Genomic DNA, 22163 nt, shown 5'->3' on the forward strand with positions numbered 1-22163 from the left:
TACAGACAGAATTACCATGTGACCCAGCAATCCCTCTCCTGGGTATCTACCCAAAAAATCTGGACATTTATCCATAAAGACAAGTGTGCTCCAATGTTCATTGCAGCTTTATTTACAGTGGCCAAGACATGGAAACAACCAAAATGTCCTTCGATAGATGAATGGATAAAGAAGTTGTGGTATATATACACAATGGAATACTATTTTGTGGTAAGAAGAGATGAAATAGGACCATTTGTGACAACATGGATGTATCTTGAGATTATAATGCTAAGTGAAGTAAGTCAGACAGAAAAAATACATAACCATATGATTTCACTGATACGTAGTATATAAACCGAAAACAACAAAAGAACAAGACAAAAACTCATAGACATAGACAATAGTTTAGGGATTATCAGAGGGTATAGGGGGAGAGGGGAGCGGGGCTCTAGAAGAGGGTAAATGGGGTCTAATATATGGTGATGGAAAGAGAACTGATTCTGGGTGAGGTATCAATGTGAGATATCATTCCAGAATTGTACACCTGAAATCTATGTAACTTGACTAACAATTGTCGCCCCAATAAACTTTAAAGAAAAAAAAAATTGGACATGTAAGTTTATTTTTCAAAAAAGGTTACACTTCATCCAAAGATATCATTAAGAAAGTAAAAAGGCAATTCACAGGCTGAAAATATGTGCAAGTCATATACCTAATAAGGGCTTTGTATCTAGAATATACAAAGCACTCCTGTAACTTCTGTTGTAAGAATACAAATTATAATTTATAATACAAATAACAGAATTTAAACATGAGCAAAAGATATGAATAGATAGCTCACCAAATAAGATATACAAATGACAAATCAGCACGTAAAAAGATGCTTAACATCAACTAGTCATCAGAAAAATGCAAATTAAGAGATGCTACTCCACTCAGAATGGCTATAGTAAAAAAAAGTTACCATGTGACCCAATAATTCCAATCCTAGGTATGTGCCTCCCACTAAATGAAAACATACGAGCACAAAAAACTTGTGCATGAATGTTCACAGCAGCATTATTTACAATACCCAAAAGGTGGGAACAATCCAAATGTCCAACTAAAGAATGGATAAACAAACCACGGTAATCATATAATGGCATATTACTCAGTAATAAAAAGGAATTAAGTACCAGTATGAACTACAACATGAATCTTGGAAACATGTTAAAAGAAACCAGTCACAAAGGGACCCATATTGTATAAAATTTCCTATGCATATGAAATGTCCAAAACCAGCAAATTCACAGTATGAAACAGAAAATAGATTTGTGGTTGCCAGGGGATAGGGAGATGTAGTGTGATCGCCGACAGGTCGAGGGTTTCTTTTCGGGGTAATAAAACTTTTAAAATTAAGGTTATAGAGATGGTTGAACAATTATGTGAATATACTAAAAAGGTACATGCACTGACTGAACTGCAGTTTTAATAGGTGGATTTTACAGTGTGAGTTGTCTCAGTAAAGCAATTTTTAAAACATAACAAACAAAGACCTCATCTGAGAAAAAAAGTTTCAGTAACAACGTTTTCCAAAATTTTATGGCTCAATTTTTTGGCTTTAGTGTTCTCAATTACTCTTAAACCTACCTTTTCAAATTCTATTAAATGCATTGCCATCTTTAATTAAAAATAATTTTGAAAGGACTGAGTTAAAAGTAGGGTTTTAACCCTCACTGGAGGTCAGAATTATCTGGAGGAACTTTAAAATTAACAATGACCAGGACCCCACCCCCTGCAGATTTTGATTCAACTGGTTGAGGGAAAGACTCCAGCAGTATCCAGTTTTCAAAAGCTTTACCCCATGGATGTAAGCATGCAGCAAAATTGGGAACCACTGATTAATTCAACAGTATATGAAATCATATTTTAAAAATCTTCTTTTAGGTGAAGGCAAACCTTTTCTTAGGCAAAGTAAAAAATACATATTTAAGAAAAGCTTGTTTCTAATTGTACAACCATAAATGAAAAGCCACATAAAACACAAATTAGTCATAAAAGCAATTATTTAATTGAAGCTATAAAAAAAGAGGCAATATAATTGATACAATAATTAGGAAATTATATTTAGCATGTTTCAAGATTTAAAATAGGAGCAGGACACTTTACAAAAAGTTGTGTGGGAAATAAAATTCTTAAACTATAAGTAGAAATGTAACATTACAGCATATCTTATAAAATACAATGACAGAAATATAAAAGAACTATGTGTGCTCTAAGTCTGAAAACTATCATAATGACCAGATGTTTAGGTTTACATTTACAGCATGGGTATGGGAATCATATTACTAAATACATCTTCCAAACCAATAGGGAATATTTTCCAATTAACCATGAGTGGTATCATCTTCCACAAAGTCCTTGGCCATCTCTGCTGTGATCACATCAATATGACTAACCTGAAGAATAAATGTTAAAAAACAAAATCTGTTAAATCTTAAAGAAATGTATCAGTGTTCCCACTATTAGGGTAATATTTAAAACATACAGCCAGCCTATTACCTATAAATTTTATTTACCAAGTCAAATGATTCTAAAACTCTGACTTAATAAAACCTTTATAACGGTGTTTGTTCAAAGTGTAAGTTTAAAAATATTCTGCATTTTACACTCTTGAAGATACAGACAAAAAAGTTGACCAACCACATTTTTGTTCAACCTTTATTATTTTGCTATTTCAAAAAATCATAAGGCTTAAAATACCAGGAACAGCTGTGTGGTCCATCCAAATACAGAGAGTGCCCAAAAAATGTATACACATTTTAAGAAAGGAAAAAACTGTATTAAAATTGTAATACAATGAATGACACCAGCATTCATTTGATTAACGTCATCTTTTGAGTGAATGTCATACTACACATTGCTACCGTAAGCCAACTTCGATTAGTTGTTGAAAAGTAACGAACAGTAATACATGGATAACATCTCTTAAAATGTGTACATTTTTTGGCACCCCCAGTATAAATGAACGTACAAAACTGTTAAAGACTGTGCATTAAATAAGCACTAAATAGACTAATAGGAAGATACTGTCTCTTACTGCCTATGAAGACAAAATCAATGCAATGAATGCCACAAAAAAATTGCTAAACTTCAAAGGCATTTGAAGTAAATGTTTTTTCTTTACAAAGACATTATCAGATAAGCAACAACTTTCTAAGTTTTCTTTCATGACTTAAGTAACATAAAGTAAGAATTCAACAAATATAATGGATTACATATTACATGAACTTAAACTTCATGTAAAAAAATTTACCTTGTTTCTGAACTTTACACCGTAGAATTTATCAGCTGACTCAAGCAATTCAGGCCTAAAAGTAGTTGTAATAAATTGAGCATGTACAGCAAGTTCCATTATCATATCTGTAAAAAAAAATAAAAAAATGAAAAAGTACTTGAATGAAACTCTTTCTCAGATCTCAAAATTTTAAAAAGCAACTATCTTTACTTTTAACCTAAAATTCAAAGTAGTCTGTGACTATTTTTCATGCATGACCCTACAAAAATTACCAAGTTGATTTTTCAAATTAGGGATAACTCTTTAACCCTAGTATCTTAAACTTCTAACACAGCATCAGAAATTATGTCTAAGTAAGATATGTTTTCTGACACAAAATAACAAAAGACAACCTTCCCCACTACCCACTCCCCCAAAGATCTTTTGAGCTTACTAAAGATCAGATACAGGTTTGATTTTTTTAATTAAAGTTTATTGGGGTGACAATTGTTAGTAAAGTTATATAGATTCCATGTGTACAATTCTGTATTATTTCATCTATAAATCCCATTGTGTGTTCACCACCCAGAGTCAGTTCTACTTCCATCACCATATATTTGATCCCCTTTACCCTCATCTACCACCCCCTCCCCTTATCCTCTGGTAACCACTAAACTATTGTCTGAGATACAGGTTCTTTGTTAAACACAGAATCAACATTATGACAGAGGCTACTCATACATTGAGAAAAACAAGTTTTAAAATGAGAGACTTCTGTATAGAAGTTTAACTGAAGTAGGATTTTCAATTGATTCAAAGAATTACATTTATTTCTCATAGAACTAAACTTTGTAAATTAGTCTAATACTAAATTTTTAAAAACCTCTTCAAAGAGAAATTTTATGTACTGAATACATACCCTGTCTATTCCCCCCAAATATCCCAGGCAACAAAGAAATCACTATAAAAGAGGTAAGCTATCATTTTTAAGCAAATTTTCACTGTTAAGTACAAAACCCAAAACATACCTGACACAGCCTTTCTGTGCTGAGCATCCAGAGCCTGGTCAATCTCATCAAACAAGTAAAAAGGAGCTGGGTCACATTTCTGAATGGCAAAAATCAGAGCAAGAGCTACCAAGGATTTCTGTCCACCTGAAAGTTGTTGCATTTCTCTCATTTCACCTTGTTTTCCTGTAAATGACACCTGAGAAAACATTTACATTAATATCCTAAAGGGGTAGAATCATCATCACCTCTTCCAATTAAACTACACACAATACACCAATTTTGATTTGCAAAATAGTCTACAAATTCTACTATAGTAATCGCTGAGGAAAACTGGATGTAAAGGTATTTACCCTAATTCCAACTCCAGTGAACTGGTCAACTGATGGGACACTGCTTTGTGACCCAGAACCCCTCTCACTTTCACCACTCCCTTCTCCTTCATCCTGAGACTGACTGCCCTCCACATCTCCTTTCTTCATCACCAAAGTAGCTTTGCCACCAGGTACCAACTTCTGGAATACTTCGCTGAAGTTCTTGGATACCTTAAAACAAAGAAATACATATAATTGGGTGTCAATTCGAAAATAAATTTTGCTTAGGTGAAATAAATAAGGAAGCAAGGTAGGTAGTCAATTTGAATATAAATTTTGTTTAGGTAGAATTATACATATTATGGCTTAAAACAAAGACAAATATTTAAAGGCAATCAGAAGTATATTTTTTTATCTTAAGAATAACAGATTGGATCCTCTTAAGAGCTGTGTAAAACATTCTAGTTACTATATTAGCAACCTATACCCTGGATTTATTCATACGTATTAGATCCAACTATCAGTGGAAAAAAGGCTTTAAAATCTTTACAAACTGAACAATAAACTGAATAGCTAAAGCTTTTGTCCTGTGTGTGTATTAACTAAATAGAAACATACCTGTTTGAAAGTTAATTGAATAGCTTCATATTTCCGAAGTTCAAGTACATTCATCAGTTCCATGATTGATTTGTATCCCCTATCCAACTCTTCTTGTCGCTTTATTAACTTTTCTTTCTGCTCAGAGAAATTTACAAACTGATCTAAAGCTTTTTTGTTAACATGGCTGTACTTCTTCAGTTCTGTGTTGCACTGTTCAAGCTTTCGAAACAACTATAAAGGAAAAAAAAAATGTACACATATATTCACCTATAGGAACATTTGAAATGAGATTTCAAATTTAAAACCAAGATTTACCTGTTTGAGGCTCAGTGTTTGGTATTTTTCAAATGCTTCTTGGGGAAGTGATCCAAGTTCTCGAATTTTCTTCATACACTCTTCTTTCTTCTTCAGTAGCATGCCTTGTCGATTTGTCATTTTTTCCAGTTCTTTAGTATCATGATTTATAGCATCCATGTGTTCTTTTTCCATATTTTTCCAGCGCTCCATACTCTTCTGAAGCTCCTTAATTCCAGCTTCTGTTTTATCGATGGAATTGTCCAAATCTAAAATGTGGAAAAAACCAAGTTAGGCCATAATACCTATTTTACTAGCCCGAGTGTTATCTGACCAAAGATTTTATTTTATTGGTCAAATCTATCAAAATAAATAGTCTTTTTCAATGCTTAAACTTTACTGTGAAATTCATAAAACACTTAATTCAGGACAAAATTAGGAGTTTACACTAAAGTCACTCAAGTATAGTTCTTATAATTTAATGTTTATGTTTACAAAAACAAAAAATTTTCTTCTCAGCAACTATGTGATAAGAAACTTGATTCAGCCATTTAATTCTTCTGTCAACAATATTTACAAACATTTCAATAAAACAAAGATTACTATTTACAATCACCTCCCAAACTCCATTCACTATAGTTTATGATTGATGAAAAACACAAAATCATTAGTTGCATTTGCCTATTTGGATATTTAATTTTGTAGTAAACAATGTTATAAAACGAATGAGCTAAATTTAACTTTTACTAAAAAAAATTTTACTGAATAAAAATTCACCTTCTGATCGTGCCAAAGTATCTTTTACTCTTTTATTGATGGCTTCAAGTTCTGAAGTTGTAGCAGTGAGAACAGTACCCCCTTCTGTCTCTCTCAGTTCATTAAGTTCCTGCAAAACAAATGGAATTTGAGAATTAAACCACAAAATGTGAATTTTGTTAGTTTCAAAATGTTACGACTACCAACAGTTTCTATAGCTGTTATGTTTGAATAAATATTCAAGAAAATAAACTTCATATAATTGCAAATACTTCAAGTATCCATTAATGGGGGAAAATTAATGATATAATTAGTTAAAAATTTCTCAGCATCTGACTATTATTGAGAAAATATATTAATAACTTTTACTACATACCTAGAATGTGCCAGGATAACCATACAAAACAAGTATTACTGTTATGCCTATTTTACACGAGGCAACGGAAGGTTAGAAATATTAAATGACTCGTGCAAGATCATACACCAGGGGGTGGTGCCAGAACTCAAACTCAAGGCAGGCGGTCGGACTGCTAGTCTGTCCCCCAAGTCCAAGCTCTCATATAAGCACTTTCAAAATGTTACAGTCATCAAGGAACTCTCAAAAAAGAACATACCTGTTCTACTTGGTCCAAGCGTTTTCTCAAATTCTCATTGAGATAAGTCTCTACTCGAGTAATAATACCTTCTAATTTAATTCTTTCATTCAGCAACTGTCTGTTTTCCTAGAAGAAGAAAAGTATTTGTCTACATAGGCATGCACATTTCACAAAAGGAATGCTGTTGATCCGCTGTCATCTCCATCACTTGTGTTCAAGTGAGCCGAGATGGAATTTTATACACTTCTAAAAAGTCCAGTATTTTCATTTTCTCTCTTCAGAATGCTAAGATTTTGTGCCTGGTTCTTTTAAAATGAAGATTTCTTGTATAACCCTAACATATATAGAAAAGTTTAGAAAAACTTATTAAAACCTTACTTTATTTATTCTTATAGATTTTATAAGCCCAAGTCTCATTATATTTTCTCAATATTCTTTCACATTCCTTTATTAGCAGGACATTTTTCACAGTAGCCAGTAATCAACGAAAATTTTTCTGTCAGTTGTGTACTTGCCTGCTGAAGTTGACGTATTTCATCATTCAGTGCATCTACTCTCTTTTGATCTTCCAGACTAAGTTGAGAAAGCAAATCAGTTCCCAGTTCTGCTTTTAATGATTCTCTGGTAGACTCCATAGCATGTAAACTAGCCTCCAAACTTTGTAAGCTACGTTGCTGTAAGAAAGATTACTCATCTATTAATAAAAGTATTAGTCACTGTGTTAATTATAATAGTGAAAAATTGGAAACAATCGATATTTGTAACAAAGTGAGCTAAATAATATCAACTCGATTAAATATTAGGTATCCATTAAATTTGATAACTACAACTATGTAGCAACAAGAATATTTATGATGCAGCACTATGGAGCTGTGTGGAACAACATATTCCATGATCAAACTATATAAAAATCTTCATATTCATAAGAACAAAAAAAGTTGCTAAAATGTGTGAGGATGATATAATTGTGGGCAATTAAAAAAAAAAAAAACTTTGTTGTTTTAGTACTATTTATGTACCAAATTAACAGTATTGCCAAACAGCTTCACATTTATTAAAACCAATATGTATTATCACTTTTAACAGCAGTTAAGTTTACTTTCTACTCATTTTATTACTCTGAACACAACGCAATATTGAAAAAACTCCATAAATAGTACTTTACAGACAAAAATGGTTACTGAAAAATTAATTACTATAAGATAGTACTATTATGCCATAGTTCAAAATGCTTATTTGTTTAATGAAGTTGGAAAGTCTGAATGTAGCCTACAAAAGGATATTTTGGATACCAATCATCAGTCTAAGTGTGGTATAAATGTACATATCCAAAAAAGTATGGGAATAAACAAAAACGAAAACTGAAATCGAAGGATAACCTATGTAACATATGGTCCACTCAATTCTATATAATTAAAACATTTGTAACAAAAGGCATACTTACGAACCTTCGGCATAAAGGTTTTCTCTGACTGCTGCCTCTTTTCTTTTAGCATTTTCATTTCTGATAATATGCTATCGCGAGATGCTTTAAATTTCCTTTGCTGAGTCTCTATCTGCTGCATTTGGTTCATCAGCTGATCAATTTCATTATTAATCCATATACAAGGCTAAGGAAAATTCTCTCCAAGTTGTAAATACACCTTACGTTGTAAATTCTTTTCAGTTCTTATAAGCACATTTTGTATCCCCCTCCTTTTCTTTACGCTTAAATAAGTCATTTCCTCAAATCTATGGACCATAACAATGCTGAATTAAATACTACACTAATGGTGTTCACCTCAATTCTCATTCAAAATAATATATATACTATTTTACTAATGGCTATAGCAATCAATTAATCAACATTCTCTGGAAACCCTATAGAAAGCTAAATGAAACATAATAGTATTTTTAAAAATGTTTTCATACAACAAATATTTACTGTGTAATCTATTATCCTTAAAGCCTTATATAAGGGAGTTGTTTAAGAGGCCTTGCCATGTGGAAGAACAATTCCACCTCACTGGATTATGAAATACGGGAAGGTTAATACATGCTGTCAATATCCTTTTTGTTAGTATTTCACCATGCTTTCTTAATGCTAACATCTGCCAAATTTGGGCAGTTCTTAAAGTGTGCTATGCAGATTCCTGCAAAGTCAAAACTAAGATGTTTATTTCTTTACCTTTTCCTCTGTGCTACTGCTTTCACTGATAGCACAGAGGCTGTAAAGTCGTATTTAAAAAAAAAATACGTTTCAATTAAGAACATCCTAATGAAGCAGCAAAAATGATTATCTATTTTTACTGCACATACCTGTATTTTTGTGTGACATAATGCAAAGTGTACATAAAGCACTTTTGCCATATGCCACCACTGTTGCTTTAAGAAAATGCATAGACACAACTTTTCAATGGTTGAGCTGAACTAACCATTAATGGAAAACCATTGGAAAGAACTGCAAGAGAACTAAGACTTCGACTGTGACAGCCACTTCCTCCACAAATACTAAATATGAATCAAATGTCCTAGACATAGTAACAATGAATGGACATTTTCAACCCTTATATATTTAACTTCTGTGCTATATGTAGCATTCCTGATACTCCCCACCTGTCTTCCTTGAAACACTATCCTGGTTTTCCTTCCAATTTCCTGACCAATCCTCCTCAATCTTTTCTGTGACCTTAAATTTTCAATGTTTCTTGAGTTTTTTCTCTCAGAAGTAGACTCACTGCTATTAGCTATTCAGCAGCTAAGCAAAGGATCAAAGCTAAAATAGTTTTCAGTTTTCCTGTCTTCAGAAGTTAGACAAACAATATAAGCTTCTGTGCTTAAAGTCAAAGTCAAAACACATGGAATCCCTCCCCCCCACTGTATGTATGAGAAAACACACCTAACATGCAAAAGATTATATATTCCAACCAAAATGCAGTTTTTTCCACAGTAGCATAAGACAAAAAGATATTTTCAATATTCCTGCGCAGGTTTTCATTGAGCTTTGCTTCAAGCTCACCTAGTTCTTCTTCGGCTTTTCTAACATCTTTTTGTAATTCGAGTCTAGACTTCCTTGTGTCATAATAACCTCCAGTTAGAGCACCCCGATGACTAACTTGGTCACCTATAAACAAAACATAAGGTAGTAATTCTGTATAACTTCTTTGCTAAATTGACTTATAATCCTACAACTAATCTAAAGGCTTTACCTAATGAGAATGAAAAAGAATTTAAGCTACACTGAAAAAATTCTGCTTTCTAATATTAAAATTTGCATTTAAAACATGTACCTTCTAGGATATGATAGTTTGGGGAATATAACCAATAACGTAAATATTTTGTAGGGTGTCAGATGGGCACGTCTTATTACGGAGACCACTTCATGGACGGTGTAGATGCCTGACCACTGCACTGTACACCTGAAGCTGAACAATATTGTATGTCAACTATAATTTAATATATATAGTCACAGGATATGGAGTACAGCACAGGGAATAGAGCCAATGGAATTGTAACAGATATATATGATGTCAGAGGGGCAATAAATTGGGGGAGGGGTTATCACTTTGTAAGGGGTGAAACGTCTATTACATTGCTTTGTACACCTGAAACTAAAAAAACAAAAAAAAACCAAGAACAAAAAAAAAAAATACCTTCTAGGTGAGCCTGAACATCTGCCCATAAAGAAGGATGTTCTAAAGACTCATGGAGACATGTCAACAGGACACAGAACCTAGCTTGGAATTCCCACTGGCCGTATTTGGAAAAATTTGAACATCAAAAATAATCATAACAATGTGGTAACACGCTGAATAAAAAAGAATCCATGAATCACAGTGATATTGAAAAAAAATAACAGAGAGGGCTTTCTTTACAGAAGAGTGACATCTAATAAACACAGAAGCAATGACAGAATTTAAAAATCACCATTTTGAAACCCCTACTGTATTAACTGAGTCAGGGAAGGGTCAGCAAAAGGATGCTAAATCATTGGTAAAATACGATATTCACATATTCTTAAAGGATAATGCCACATACCATTTATTAATTACAAAAGGGAAACAGCTTTATACCCAAGAGATTTGCTACTTGTCAAACTTAGCATCACTAACAGTGAGACACATTATGTGATACGATAAGTACTTATCACTCATGCCAAGAATGTTTAACCTAAATCTAACGATGGGGAAGCAAGAAAACAAATCCAGAAAAATGGGACATTCTTCAAGAAAGTAATTTCTGGAGGTAGGAACAAAAAAATCTTTCCTATATTGAAAGGATCTAAGGAGAAGACACTGCATGCATCCTTGATTGGATCCTGGATAGAAAAATATTTTGAATGTGGTGATCACTTCATAAAGTGTATATAAATGTCGAATCACTATGTTGTACATCTGAAAACTAGTATATTGTATATGTCAACTACACTTTAACAAAAACGTAAAAAAAGAATTGGGGAACAATTGAAAAAATTTGAATGTAGACACTTTTTAGATGATTATTGTTAATATTAAATCTCTTAGGTGTAACAATGATACTATAATTATAAAAGAGATACAGTGGGGGGGAGAAGGGGCGGGTTACCTTCTTTCATCAACACATAAATTATAAAAACAAGGAAAACACACAAAATGAGGGCAGGTGAACCTATATACCAGAGCTTCTTAACCTGGATTCCACAGATAAAATTCAGGAGATCCATGACTTGAGCGGGGGGCAGGGGGGGAATTTACATCTTTACTTTTATACTAACCTCAAATGAAATTCCTTCCATAATGAATGAGACAAGAAACATAGTATTATCAATACTTGTGACTTTGTTACTAAGAGAAATAACAGCTATTTTCTACCAGATAACACTTGTCACTAATCTCAAAATAGTTTACATGCATCAGTTACTTCAAAATTATGACTTACTAGACCCACTACTAAATCTTGTTGAATACGTTAATTATTACGTCGTAGTTTTAAAAATGTTGCGATAACCACGCCAATTTGCTAATTGGTTTCTTTTTTATGATCCAAGGTATTTTATGCATTTAAAAACATTTTGAGAAAGGATCCACAGACTTCACCAAAAGAGTACTTGATCCAAAAAAAGTTTAAGAACTCCTATTACAGACCAAATGATTACACTTAAAGAGACATCAACTAAATACAAAGTGTGGACTGTTTAGATTCTAATTTGAATAAACCAACTATTTAAAAAATGAAAAATAACTGGACATGAATTTTCAAATACTCTCAAAACAAAAATGGAATTTATCTGTTCAAAGCTAAGAATTATTATTACAAACCTTCCAGGGTAATGCAGTCCATAGTGAAAGCACGGGCCAGCTGGGTTGAAACTTCCATGCTACGACAAATAAGTGTTTTTCCAAACACATGTTTGAAGGCCTTGTCAAATCTGGGATTGTACCTCAATTTACTTATCATAGGAATAGCATCCTAAAAGTGAGTATTTTATCATCAAGCAAAAGGATAACAACACAGTTAATTAAAATGTGTTAGCAGAATTATGAATTACATCTTTATGAAACAGAAATAAACACAAATGCCTTTATATTTCAAAACTATTTGTTTTTATACTGTAGAAGTTAGAAAAATCATTCTACTGAAATATCCTGGAAATTGTACTTATGTAACATCCCGGTTTTCAATAGAACACAGCAGTAAAAGAGCTTAGTGGCTATGGAGCCAGACTGCTCAAGTTCAAATCCTAGTTCCACCACTTATCAGATGCGTGCTCTGGACAAGCTGCTTAACTTCTCTATGTAAGTTACTTCATTTACAAAACTGCAATAACAGTAGCTTTCTCATAAAGTCGTTAAGACTAGACGAATTAACACATGTGAAAACACTTAGGATAGCACCTGTCACATAAAAGAGCAAAATAAATGTAAATAGTATTTCCTCAAAATACTTTTATATCTTATTCAAAAAAAAATCTTTTCAAATAAAATTTATTTTCCCCCCTTCTTTCCGAAACTGTTAGAGCAAGATTTTAAGAATTTTTAAAGTAGGAAATAAATCCTACATAAAGAAAAATGCAATATGTTAAGCTTAAATTAATAATTATAAAGAGAACACCAATATAACCAGCAGTCAGGACAAGAAACAGAACACTGCTGACAAAAACCATGAGTGTGCCCTTTCCTAATCAGATAGTGACTACCTCCAGGAAGTGACCATTATTTTTAACTTTTGTGACAATCACTTTCTTGCACTTCTTTCTAGTTCTATTATCCCAGTTTAGTTTTGTTTTTGTAGTGTAAAGGGAACCACATTACATGCATTCTTTTATGTCTTGTTCACAAGTCACATTTGTTCATGCAATCAGTTTCTCCTCCCCCAAACTTCAAAGATAATTTGTTGATTTAAAAGAAAAAGCTGGACCTCTGAGAAGCTTATAAGCTTCTCACTGTTCCACTTAAATTGCTGATCATTCTCGTAGGGTTTCAGCTTTAACCTTAGAGGATAGTAAAAATAGTTGCTATATAACCATGAACATTCTGAAACCAAATACCTCAAAGCAATCACATTGTTTTCAAGAATGGTGTCTGAAAAATATTTTTAATCCATTTGTAAGTATACCAGCTAGTGACAAAAGCAACCTTATGCTTTTAGAGCGTATCATCTTGCTTTTAAATTTAATTTACAAGCCATTTTAAAAAGTATATTCAGAAAACTTACGAAGTTTCACTTTAAAAGACAGTTCCTCAGGGAATTCTTCTCCAACACCCTAACCTTAATTTTGTCACCCTGGGATACAGTCTCAAAGCATCCTGCACTTATGTATTTTAACACTTTGCACATTTTCAAAAATTTCTTTCATGTTGTGGCTGTGACCTGTTATCCCTACCCCTCAATGACTGTGCTCCAGGGAAAAAAAGACATGTGTGTCTCACAAGCCAGGGAAATTCTAATGTATGTGCTAAAATTATGAGAAAAAGTAACTTATTGAAAGAAAGATCTTAATATACACCAACTCACATTGGTTTCAGGATAGGCAGTATCCCTTACATCTAACTTGTTAAGAGGCAGAAAAGTGACCTCTCCAGGAAGATTCATTTTATTAAACTCCATCAAAATCTTCGTACTGACTTCATCTGAATCAACAATATGATAAAATAACCTATATGTAAAAAGAACAAGACACATTCTTATTGCTAGACTTTAAAGTGCTTGAAACATTTAAATACACAATTCACTTCCTTTCTATCCAATCCAATGGGGAGGGGGAGAAGAACTACTTAGAAAATTCAAATGGAAAAGAGAGAAAGCTCAAAAAGGGAAAAGTCGTAGCTTCTACAGTTAGAAACAAATAAATACTTGGCATCTACATATTTAATCAGAAAATTAAGTAACTGAGGATACAAGAAGATAATGGGAGACATATTGTACTAAAACTGTAAGTTGTTTCTTAGTTATTCTTATTCCCTTTCCTTTAAAAACTAAAAATATCAAGCAAACAGTCTCACCTGTTTCCAGCAGTGACTTCCACACATGTGTAGAAGGCAGGCTCACATTCAAAGTTATTCATCACGATGCCATGATAGCCATTTTGAACATGCTGGTTTATTCCTTTTCGACGAAAATGGTCTAGCACTTTGTTTATGCTGTCTATTCCATTTAAAATGGCCTGTTTAGAAGTGAAAAATATTAAAATAATTTGCAATGGAACTCTTGCTATTGAGAAATAAGTCCATTACTATAATACATTAAAAAACATACCAGAGGTTACACTAAAAACACCCTCCCAACAACACATCCCCCCTTGAAATATGCCAACTACACACAACACCTTATATTATGGGTTCTGTTCTATGACACTAGCATTAAAAACGGGTTCCTCATCTAAAAATCAAAAGTGCTATCATTAATAGCCTGGGTGGTAATAAGGCTGCTTAAACAATACTCATCATTTATAGGACAAGTGATTTGTACTCTACCCTTATTTATTACCTGGAACCAATGACCTACAGAAATCAAAAGCTAATACATATTTGTGTGACAGTAATTGACTCAATGTAAACTGAGGTAATAAAAAGAATCTGCCCACCTTTCCTGTTGCCGCTCTAAGAAGCTGCTGTTTCTTTTCAAGATCTTCTCTTTTAGCAGCAAGTGCTTGCTGTTCTGCATTCTCCTCTCTCCACAAGTAACTAATCAATAAAAATTACTGTCTTTAACTTTAAGAGCATTAAGACGCACTAACAGCATACAATTTAGAGTAAAATACTGAAATCAAACTTGAATAACTTATAACTTAAAGACCATTTAACAGCCAGTAACTAGCATTTTTCAAAAAAAAATGAGGCACATTTTAGTCTATACTAACTTTCTTTCACTTTGTAATTCATCTTTCTTATTTTTCACTTCATAGTATTTTCTGTCCAGTTCTTCTACTCGAGCTTTGACTTCATTAAGATCCTGATCCAGTTTCTATGGAAATAAAAATAATTCAAATTAAAAATCTAATTTCATGCAAGCTAACCCATAGTGACAGAAGGCAGATCAGTTGTTGCCAGGAGATGGGTGAGGGGGCCATAAGGGAAAAAAAGGAGGAATTACCAAGGGGTATAAGAAATCTTTTGGGGTGATCAGCAGGCTTGTTATCGTAATTGTGGTGATGGTTTCACAGGTGTATACACATCAAAACTTCTCAAATGATAAATTTTTCATATATGCAATTTATTATATGTCAATGCTTCAATGAAGCTATAGAGAACAAATTTTAAATTTTTAAAAACTGTCTTTAGACAAAAGAGCACATCAAAAATATAAACCATAAAATGAATTACTCTAAAAAATATTGCTAAAATGAAATTTGTTCATTAATGATCTAAACCTTACTGCGTCTATAATACGTACTGCAGAATATTAGAAAAATTACATTCGTAAAAAACTCAAACACTGTAGTACACACTTTTCATATACCGCCCCCTCTGTACATACACATACACACACAACTATAACACAAGAGATTTAGGATTATACTGAGAAGCAAGAGGCTGTATTTTGCATAACGTAATCAGCACTGCGAAGTTATCTCTACCCAATATAAAGGAGAGAATTCACCTTAACAAGTAGTCATTTTGATACCCTAAGGTGCGGCTAAAATACTGGAAAATAATGAACTTCAAGCCTGAAATAGAATAAATAAAACCTCTGACTGGAAAATCTTAGTTTGTCACCAGGCTCTTTCAAAAAGGAAGTTTGATGTTTCCAAGAACTCAAGACAAAATGCATTTTATTTCAGGAAAGGACATGTAGGTATCATAGCTGAAACTATCCTGTCTACCCGCATCAACCCGTGTTTGCCATTCCCTCCATAAAGTATCCTGACCAAAGCACATTAGACTCTCAGGGCCAGTAAGCTACTGTCTATTACTCTTGGTCATTGTTCCTACCAGATGAGTTGTTTAGTGTTACAGAGTCAGTTCTGTTTGCTCCCAAATGTTTTTGTTTTGGCTGTGATTACATTAAGTATTAAATAATCTGAGAATGTAAGTACAAAGAGTTGTTTAAAAATTTGATTTAGTTCTGGACACACTCAAAGGTGACTCACTAAAAACTGAATAGGCAAATCAACTTTAAAAGACTGGGAAGAAATGATTACATACATAAATGTATGTATCAATATATAATACGTACCTTTATCAAAGTAATTCAAAATGTCAAATCACAAAATCATTTATATACCTCACTTCATAAAGCATATAAATGTCTAATCATCATGTTGTACACCTGAAGCTAATATTGTATGTCAACTATAATTGAAAAAGTCACAAAAAGGCAACACCGAGGAACTGGTACAGATTAAAGGACATAAGAGAAACATGACAACTAAATGCAATATATGATCCTAGAGTGAATCCTGAATTGAATTCTATTCTCATCCAACTTTAAAAAGAACTGTATTTACATGTGTGGCTCATAAAAAGAAAAGTCCCCTGGGAACTCCTATCGCTATTCAAACTCACAAGAAGCATCTTGGGTTCTGCTTCAAAAGACTGGTACACACTCTGGTGGGAGATGTTGGTAATAAGGGAGGCTCTGCATGTGTGTGGCAGGGTGAATATTAGAAATCTCTATACCTTCCTCTCAATTTTGCTGTGAACCCAAAACTGCTCTAAAAAAATTAAGTCTAAAAAGAAAGATTGACACATAAGCATACATTTATCTTTTTAAAATAAAATACTTAAGATATGTAAATAGGTGGTTTTATGTATATAAATAACACACATACATATTGTATATAAAATATATACATACACTCAATATATTAAGATTATATGCTTTTTAGTGGCTTTTTTGATACATCAATCAGACCAACTGGTGCAGACTTCGTGGAGTATGAGGGTTCCTTCTGGGTATGTACATATATACCCTTCTCACCCTACACTGGTCCTACACACTCCCTTATCATTTCCATCATCCTCTAATCACCTATACTGTATAACCACACATATCACTTAAAAAAGCATTTCTCTCTCTCTCTCATTTTAAGTGTGAGATCTTTTTTATTCTGGAAGTGAGTTTATCTTCTACTTCAGTTTTTAAGGAAATACTAGATAGACATGCATAGTAAATAATGTTTACTTTAGAAAATGTTATAAAATCATTGCTTTAACCAAAAAACGTATTCTGCAGTTATTAAAACTAACAGAAAATTATTATAAAGTTATGTATGTTTCAAGATTTGTATTTTACATTAAAATGAAGAGTAGTTAAGGTACACACTACCAATTCACAAAAATGCATTTCAAAATATACTCAATCTGGGTCTGCTGGGTGGTTCAGGTGGTTGGAAGCTGCGCTCCTAACACCTAGGTTGCTGGTTCGATCTCCACATGAGCCAGCAAGCTGCACCCTTCCACAACTAGATTTGTGAACAACGGTTTGACCTGGAGCTGGGCTGCCGTGAGTGGCCAGTGTGAGTGGCTGGCAGCCAGCGTGAGTGGTGGGCAGCCGGCATAAGTAGCCGTCAGTCGGGGAGAGCTGCCGTGAGCTGCCGAGTGCAGCCCACGCGAGTTGGCACCAGTTGCCGTGAGCGGTCGGCTGCCAGCAACGGACTGGCTCAGCTGGGGAGAGCTCAAGGGTCATAATACCAACACAGGCTAGTGAGCCTCGTCCTCCACAACTAGACTGAGAACGGCTTGACTCAGCAGGGAAGGGAGAAAGGTGAGGGGGAGGGGGGAAATATACACTCAATCTACAAGGACATTGATATGGGGGAAAAAATCTTTAAAAAAGAGAACTACCTACCATATGCATAACATTAAATTGTGCTATTTTTTTCTGAATTAGTACTGTCTTGTATATTTTAAAAGTAGCATGGAAACTGTTTAAAATAAAACTTAAACAGGTAAAACTGTACATATTTATCTTTGGAAAGATTTTTACAAAGCAGCTATAGAAGTTCTTACATTATACTGCTCCAAATTTTTCTCTTTATTTGCCTCAGTGTCCTCCAAATCTTTATGTATAGCAGCAATCTGTCTTTTCTTATCATTAATAGCTTGATCCAAAGACTTGAGTTCTTTTTTAATCCACTTATCCCTTTCTTCTTTTGATGTAAACTGGCTTCCTCGACCCTGCTTTGCATAAAGGTCCGTTCTCTCCTGGGTAGCTTGGGCCAATCTACACAAGATAGAAGAGAATGGATGGGAAAAGAGAACAGAAAATAATCAAGTATAATTGCAATCAATATATCAAGAGTACACAGAGACAACAGCCATTTTTTAAATTGCATAAAAAAAGGAATTAAGTACATAAAAAGCAACTGCTACATAACAGAGCTCCCTAGGCTAGTTCTATGTATTAATTTTACTTCGAAGTCACAGTTAAAGTCAGGTAAAACTGCCCATACCATAAGGATTTCAGACAGAAAAAGTCTTCACTCAAGGTCTGGGTTAGTCACTAAATCTAGACAGTTCCAGTACTCCATCTCAGGAATTTCCAAAAATGCTCCAACTATATTTAACTATATAAACATTTTCAACTCCTTACTATAAAAACCACTATACAAAGGTTAAAAGGTAAGACAAAACAGTCACGACATATAGAATATTAACGCCCAGATTACATAAAATAACCCTATACAACAGAAAAAAGGGGCAAAGGATATAAACAGGGAATTCACTAAAATGCACATTAAGTGGCACAAAAACATGATAATGCACTAAACTGTAAAATCAGCAAACCCTGGCAAGTCTAATCTACAGATAGAGTCTAAAATGTCTAGATGTTAAAACAGCAATGAGTGAAAAAATAAAGTGGCAGAATGAAGCATACAGTAACATGTCATTTGAGTGAAAAAAGAACAGTCATCATGAGTATTTTAAAAAGCCCAACACACCTACCTATGTTATCTTAGGCAAGTTATTTAACCTACTAGATCCTCAAGTTTGTCAAATTTAAAGTAGGAATAATGTAGATCTACCAGGGCCTTTGAGTAGAAAAAACAGGCAATATACATACAAGAATACTTGGCCCACAGCAGTTGTTCAATATTGGCTATTACTTTGAAATGGGCATTTAGTTTTCACCCTTAATACTGCGCCTTCTTACCTATAACTATTTAGGTTCTAGAGAGGAACTATGTACAAAGTTAAAAGTATTGGTGAAAAAAATCCCAGACCTAGCAATTCCTCGCTCTTCTTTTTCTTTTACACTGTTGAATTTAGGTTCTGTTTCTGCCAGTTCTTTCTGTTTTTCTTCTATTTTTTCAAGCAGCTTCTGCCTCTCTTTTAATAAACGTTTCTGTAAATAAAGCAAGATAAGTAAAAATGCAATCTGCTTTAAAACTTTTGCTTAACATGTAAGTCTAGCATGTTTTCTCATAAAAAAAATTCATGAGAAAACTGATTGCGACACAGAATTTTTCAATGTAAGAAACAAAGCTAGCACTGAGTTGCTACTTCAGTATAAATTGTTTTAATATGCCAAATCTTTTATAAAAATTCAAGCATGTACCCCGGTCACAGAAAGGACTCTCAGCTCTGCAATTCCTACTCACCTAAATATTTGTCTTTCATTTTCAGCATTTTAACTTACCCTTTGTTCACTATTGCCTGCCAATTCATCTTGTAAATCCTTGGCTTTAAGCTCCAATTTAGTCCTCTGCTTAATCTGTTCTTGTCTTTCAGCACTCAGTTGCTCCTTTTCCTCTTTCATAGCTGAAATTTTTGTTTTCAGTTCCCTAACTTGGCGCTCAATATCCTGAAAGTTTTGAACAAAAATGAGTCAGGCAAGTATAAGTACAACAGCAAAATTATGACACCATTAGTTTTGTCCCTTTTCTTTCATTTACACTTTCAGTACTACTCTGTCTTTTCAATACTCAATCCCAGTGACACCCCACTTAAAGTCACTATTCCGTAATTCTGGAACAAAGGGTTCACTGTGGTCAAAAAATGAGTTAACCTAAGTCAAATTTATAATCTTACCTCCATTTTATCTCTTGCATCCTGCTGGGCATCTCTTAATTGTCTGGATTTTTCTCCACTAGTCTCTCGCTTAGCAGAAAGCTGAAAAAAAAAACAAGCTACAATTTCTAACTCATTTTGTGTTTGTTTAATATTTCATAACATCTAGCAAAAGTTTTAGATGTCTACTGAAATAATCACCCACTTTAAAAAATTTTACAAAAAAAGTAGTGGTTTTCTTTAAATAAGAAACTTAAGTTTTAAGTAACTACCTAAAACAAACTTTTGTAGAAAACAAAGCAATACTAATTACAAAATACATTTTAAAAAGTTAAGAAAAACATTAATGCCGCTTTAAAGGTGGCTTCCTCTTATCCTGGTCTGATTATATTTTAGATACAACTACAGCAAGGCCAACATGGGCCTAGGCATTTTCCTTGTAGTAAACTGAAAGAACAAATTTGCTAACAAGTAAATTCATTAAGAGGTTTTTAAATTTGTGTTAAATTTCTATTTAAAAATCACTGACAAGTATAACATGAGTTTAACATATTCATAAAAATAAAATTAATCTGAATTTAAGGGGCAAAGGTAAATATTTTACCTCATCAAGTTTGGCACGAGTCTCGTTAAGTTCCTGATTGTAAATAGTATATTCCAGGGCGCGTCTCATTTTATCCCACTTCTGATATTGAGCTAGTTCTTCCTTTTCTTCTTCTAAGGTATGTAATCTTTCTTCAATGTATTTTAACAATTCATTGATTTTTTCCCGTTTGCCCTCTTAAAAAAAAAAGGAGAGGGATAAAGGAGTTGAATAAATTTTTATATAATAACACTTCTCAAATATACCATAAATTGAACTTAATCTTAAGAAATATAGCATTATTTCTTTGAGATTACGTGATAATGAAATCTAAAATACTACAATGATAATAAAGATACTTTATTATGAAAAGCAGCAGAGAACAAACTTACTTGGTGACTAATTCTTCTTATTCATGTGTTAAGGGCCTCAGTTTAAGCTTCCTTTAAAAGCCAGTGTTCCTTCCCACAACATAAAAAAAACAAACCCTACTAACATTATTGGTATCACTGATACACAATTTATAATAATAGCATTATCTATAGCTACCATATAGTGAACGCCTACTATATTCCAAGCATGGTGCTACTTTGCTCCTCTACTCACCACTACAAAATATGAAAAAGGACTTTACAGATGGGGAAGCTTTGGACCAGAGATCAAGTCTAAAGTTACAATGTCAGTTAATTATGTCTAATTTTGATTTTGAAATCAGGACTGACTCTAAGCTTTGACAGAACACGGCACTTGAAAACCAAAGTAGGGTTTCCATAATAAATGTACTAATGAAGATTCTAAGTTCAAAGTTTTATGTTTACTTGCTCCTGAACAATTATTTTTTTTTGAGGAATACATCTAAATTTGTCATCTTTACACACAATGATGAGGACACTAGAGGCACAAAGTATTCGATCTAGAGAGGCATTATTACCTCACAGCAACAATTCTTTATTCAAAGAAATAAATTATTGGAAATCTCAAACTTTAAACTGCTTCAAACTAATTTTCTCTCCATTCAGCACATAGGCAAATTATCATACAACATACTCGTGAGAATACACATAACTCCTTTCCACTATAACACAATGAAAAGTGACTCACAACAAAAAGAAATAAGATACAGTCACATTTCGTTTACCTGTTTCTTTCATTAAAGAGATGCTTTCCTCTTTTCGTTCATCATATACTCTAGTACCAGCTACTTCTCTTAATAGCTTTAGTCTCTGAGAATCTGGTGCTGTTGCCATCTGGTTGATCTAAAAATTTTAGAAAAATAATTATTACAGCACTACAAATTGCTCTTTAAGAATTCTACCTTGAAAGGGTATTCACATAAGTTGAGTATGAGTTCGCTAATGTAATCTGT

The 22163-nt window shown here is 33.3% G+C and overlaps 1 protein-coding gene across 1 annotated transcript in view; it reads right to left on the reverse strand.

Annotated features, from left to right (window-relative positions):
* Positions 1-2009: 2009 nt before the first annotated feature.
* Positions 2010-22163, reverse strand: part of SMC3 (structural maintenance of chromosomes 3) — a 31334-nt gene continuing 11180 nt past the window's right edge. Inside the window, exons 8-29 of the mRNA XM_019725112.2 lie at positions 21936-22053; positions 20819-20994; positions 20236-20316; positions 19844-20008; positions 19428-19549; positions 18214-18427; positions 15123-15226; positions 14847-14946; positions 14266-14426; positions 13778-13919; positions 12082-12232; positions 9756-9908; positions 8254-8405; positions 7321-7479; positions 6824-6931; positions 6231-6339; positions 5475-5722; positions 5178-5390; positions 4599-4790; positions 4267-4444; positions 3278-3384; positions 2010-2420 (exon numbers count right to left, since the gene is read on the reverse strand). Coding sequence (XP_019580671.1) covers positions 2349-2420; positions 3278-3384; positions 4267-4444; positions 4599-4790; positions 5178-5390; positions 5475-5722; positions 6231-6339; positions 6824-6931; positions 7321-7479; positions 8254-8405; positions 9756-9908; positions 12082-12232; positions 13778-13919; positions 14266-14426; positions 14847-14946; positions 15123-15226; positions 18214-18427; positions 19428-19549; positions 19844-20008; positions 20236-20316; positions 20819-20994; positions 21936-22053 — 3225 coding nt within the window. The 3' untranslated portion in view covers positions 2010-2348. The remainder of the gene's footprint in view (positions 2421-3277; positions 3385-4266; positions 4445-4598; positions 4791-5177; positions 5391-5474; positions 5723-6230; positions 6340-6823; positions 6932-7320; positions 7480-8253; positions 8406-9755; positions 9909-12081; positions 12233-13777; positions 13920-14265; positions 14427-14846; positions 14947-15122; positions 15227-18213; positions 18428-19427; positions 19550-19843; positions 20009-20235; positions 20317-20818; positions 20995-21935; positions 22054-22163) is intronic.

Source organism: Rhinolophus sinicus, linkage group LG07 (genome assembly GCF_036562045.2).
Source record: "Rhinolophus sinicus isolate RSC01 linkage group LG07, ASM3656204v1, whole genome shotgun sequence".
NCBI classification, from domain to species: Eukaryota; Metazoa; Chordata; class Mammalia; order Chiroptera; family Rhinolophidae; genus Rhinolophus; species Rhinolophus sinicus.